Source organism: Aplysia californica, unplaced genomic scaffold (genome assembly GCF_000002075.1).
Source record: "Aplysia californica isolate F4 #8 unplaced genomic scaffold, AplCal3.0 scaffold00162, whole genome shotgun sequence".
NCBI classification, from domain to species: Eukaryota; Metazoa; Mollusca; class Gastropoda; order Aplysiida; family Aplysiidae; genus Aplysia; species Aplysia californica.
In genome coordinates, this window is record NW_004797432.1 from 1,202,015 (window position 1) to 1,205,667 (window position 3,653).

Consider the following 3,653-nt stretch of genomic DNA (forward strand, 5'->3'; position numbering starts at 1 on the left):
TATATATATATATATATTATACCCTCTGTAAGTCCATGTTTTACGTTTGACTACAACTTTATACGCAGCTTACGGAAGTTTTCCATTTTCTGTTTCGTTTTATGAAAGTTGTTTTTGGCTGGACATTTTTCTGTTTCAGTTCCATTTCTAATACAGCTGTTCCTCTATTTTCTACTTTGAATAGTTTCATTCTTTGCCGTTCGACTTTGTGTTTTCCCTCCAATAAATCCTGCAGAATTAGTTATTAACCAAGTGTCAATCATATCTCATTTTAAAATGCTACTAAAGCGTTTTCGAACATTATATCGTGCCAGTCGAAATCTCAACTGTCTCTCTAAAGTAGTAGAAATCTCTGTAGTCTCAAACTATCGTCTGTTTCGCCCAATCTCGAAAGTTGTAGATCTCTTCACTGTCATAAGCTATCGTCTGTTTCCCTCACTCTCTAAAGTAGTGGAACTGTCTATAATCTCCAGCTATCGTCTATTTCGCTCAATCTCTAAAGTTGTAGATCTCTTCATTGTCTCGAGGGGTTCCTCCATGGGTTTAAACCGTATACCCGCTGTCGTCTTTCTTGCAGACCAGATAGAAACTCATAATCACAACCAACAGCTGCAAAAAGGGACAGAACCAAGTTCGTTAGATACAAGTAAACCGTTACTTCTAGCGTTTTTTATTAAAAAGTAATGTCAACTATCGTTACTCCAAGTTATAAAAAGTAATATCAACTATCTCTACTTCAAGTATTTCTCATACAAAGCAATGTCCACTAGCGTTACTTCTAGTATTTCTCATAATAATACAATGCAATGTCCACTATCGTTACCTCTAGCATTTCCGTTTCCCAAGTAAAGTAAAGACCATTACTGTTACTTTTAGTAATTCTCAATTAAAGTGATGTTCACTATCGTTACTTTAAGTATTTCTTACATAAATCAATGTTCACTTCTGTCACTTTTAGCATTTCTCAATGGAAGTTACTTCTGGCGCTTCTCTATAAGTAACGTTCACTAATGTTCCTCTTAGCATTTATCTAAAAAGGTAATGTTTACTATCATTATTTCTAGAAATGTTCTATCAAAGTTGTGTTCTCTGCTGTTCTTTATGGCATTTCTCTATTAATTAAAAAATGTTCATTCATATTACTTCTTGCATTTAAAATAAAATAACGTTCACCATTGTTACGTCAAACAGTTCTCTTTTGGAAATGTTCATTAATTTTGCCAGTAGCGTAGCTATCAATGTTCACTACTGTTACTTCTGGCTTGCATTTCTATTACAGTAAGTCTAATGTTTACTATCGCTACTTCTTAATCTTAGATGCTTTTTCTATTCTCTCAATAAAGCAATAAGCACCAACATAACCTCTAGCTTTTCTCGGTGAAAGTACCATTCACTAAAAGGTTTCTCTTTGAGATAACGAAAAACACTACAACGATGACTACTACAAAAGTACTGTGGTGAGATGGCAAAGGGATCTGGCATCATCTACAAGCTGTAAGCTATTTTTAGAAGTACAAAGTTCACACTGGGCTAGGGCATGGGCAAGCCGGCACCGTGAGGAGTAAATTGCCTGTCCTCTACACCGTTTTAGGCAGAAATAAAAAATAAAAAAATAAACAAACAAATAAAGAAATAAAGAAATACAGAGATGAATTTAAACAAAATAAAAAAAGATAAATAGATAAATAAATGCGCTAGAGCTAGCTACACCATAGTTAATTGTGCAACACTAAACTACTGAGCAGTATAGATCTCGTAAAGTTAAATATCTTTTTTACAAAAATATTATAGTATGTTATTTATTGCTTCACAATATCTACCTCCCCCCCCTCCCCCCAACCCGCCCCTTCCTTTCTCCCTTCAAATCTAACACGTTTTTTTAAAACGTGTATTTCCTCTGAGGTTTTAGTTTTTGGTTTTCATTTGAATAAAGTGAAACAACAATATAAGGACTATCTTGGGGGTAAACGTAGGGTTTGGGTTAAGGTTGAAAAGCGTTTAACTTTTTGAGCTGCAAAAACACTCGAAAAGTCCGAATAGGATATGGCCAAAAGAAGCAAAGAATGCCACACAAATGAAAATAGGTTTCATTTAAGAAAAGAGGTCCTACACTACATTCACGTGAAATAGTACACATAAAATGGCCACAAAATACGGTGTTTTTTTAGAGAAAAAGTTTCTCCGCTACCCACAAGAAATAGTACAACTTTGGCGGTAAAATACGCTGGGGTTTCTTTTTGAAAGAAAAAAGTCCTTCTCTGCGTACGCGAAACAATACAAATTTGGGCATGAAATACGCTGGTTGAGGGAAAAAAAAGTCCGCCTCGTTCGCGAAATAATACAAATGAGACCATAAAATACTTAGGTTTTTTTTTAAAGAAAAAAGTCCTTTTCTACGTAGGCGAAATAATACAAATTAGGCCATCTGCTGTAAGATGGTGAGACAACTGAGAAAATCTCTCGAAGGCTGTTTGTAAAGTTTAAAAACTTGCACAAAAAGTAAACGTGTAATAATTCAAACGTGTTTTTAGCCTCTAAAGAAATAACCTAACAGTGTTGATATGGCCGTTAAACTTTTAACTTTCATAAACATGTTGTTATCGTTTTATCTTGTCTTGAGGGTTTGGGTACAGCATTTTTGTGAATCTTTTTATCTCTTCAAATAGACGAACATACGACGTCATGACTGATCTTCATAGAGTGATACTACACTACCTCCCCCTGGGGCTTTTTATATATTAGTGTTTATTATTAAGGAATTTTCTAGAATACAGTATGAAGGAGTTTGAAAAAACTATTTACGTGAGACAAATTGATATAAGTCATTGCGCAAAAGTTGGGCAATCTATGTTCGATAGTGAAGGACACCTCTCTCTCTCTCTCTCTCTCTCTCTCTCTCTCTCTCTCTCTCTCTCTCTCTCTCTCGCCCTTTTAACTCCCGGCTAGTGGAGCATAGGCCATCAACAACATTTCTCTAGCGAAGCCTGTCCTGTGCTTCCTTTTCTATCCGATTCCATGATGTCCCCACCTTTTCCATTTCCGCTTGTAGTGAAGGAGATATTAATTGACAATAAGTTTCGCCACTCATTTTTGACTCCCTATTTAGGCCACCGACGCCACTGGGTAGTTGTTGTGGTGTGCAATTTCAAACTAGACATAAAAAGAGACAGTCTCAAAGTTTTGAGTACCGGTGTGTTTGTTGAATGGAGCGAAACTGGGCGTGTGTGCACACTTTGAAAATACAGCTGAACAATGTTTCGGAGGGTGGCTTTAAACCCAATCCGTACGCCCTGGGGTCATTTTGTATCCCCGAGGTTGTATTCTCCACACTTTTAGAATACTTCTTGTGTGAAGATCTCTTTGAAACTTTCAGTATTTCTCAAAACATCATTTTGACAGACTGCTATGCACAGCGTACGGATCGGATTAAAGAGTGAATTTCCTCTTTGGAAAGTGGTGGCACAGAGTATGGATACGATAGTGAAACATGACGTACGGATAGGGTTAAAGGAAGAGGGGGTGGGTGAGGGTGGGGAGGGAGTGGTGGGGTTGTGGTTTTCCAGGAATTTGAGCATTGAGGAAGCCAAGGTGGGTGATTTTTATGTTTCGTCTTTGTTTCGTTTTGTTTCGCTTTTTGTTTTGTTTTGTTTTGT

At 36.7% G+C, this 3,653-nt stretch overlaps 1 protein-coding gene across 1 annotated transcript in view; it reads right to left on the reverse strand.

Annotated features, from left to right (window-relative positions):
- Nucleotides 1-85: 85 nt before the first annotated feature.
- LOC101853934 (CD82 antigen) overlaps nucleotides 86-3,653 on the reverse strand; it is a gene marked incomplete in the record, with an annotated part of 20,739 nt that continues 17,171 nt past the window's right edge. Inside the window, 1 exon segment of the mRNA XM_005097734.3 lies at nucleotides 86-609. Within this exon segment, the coding sequence (XP_005097791.2) occupies nucleotides 544-609 (66 nt within the window).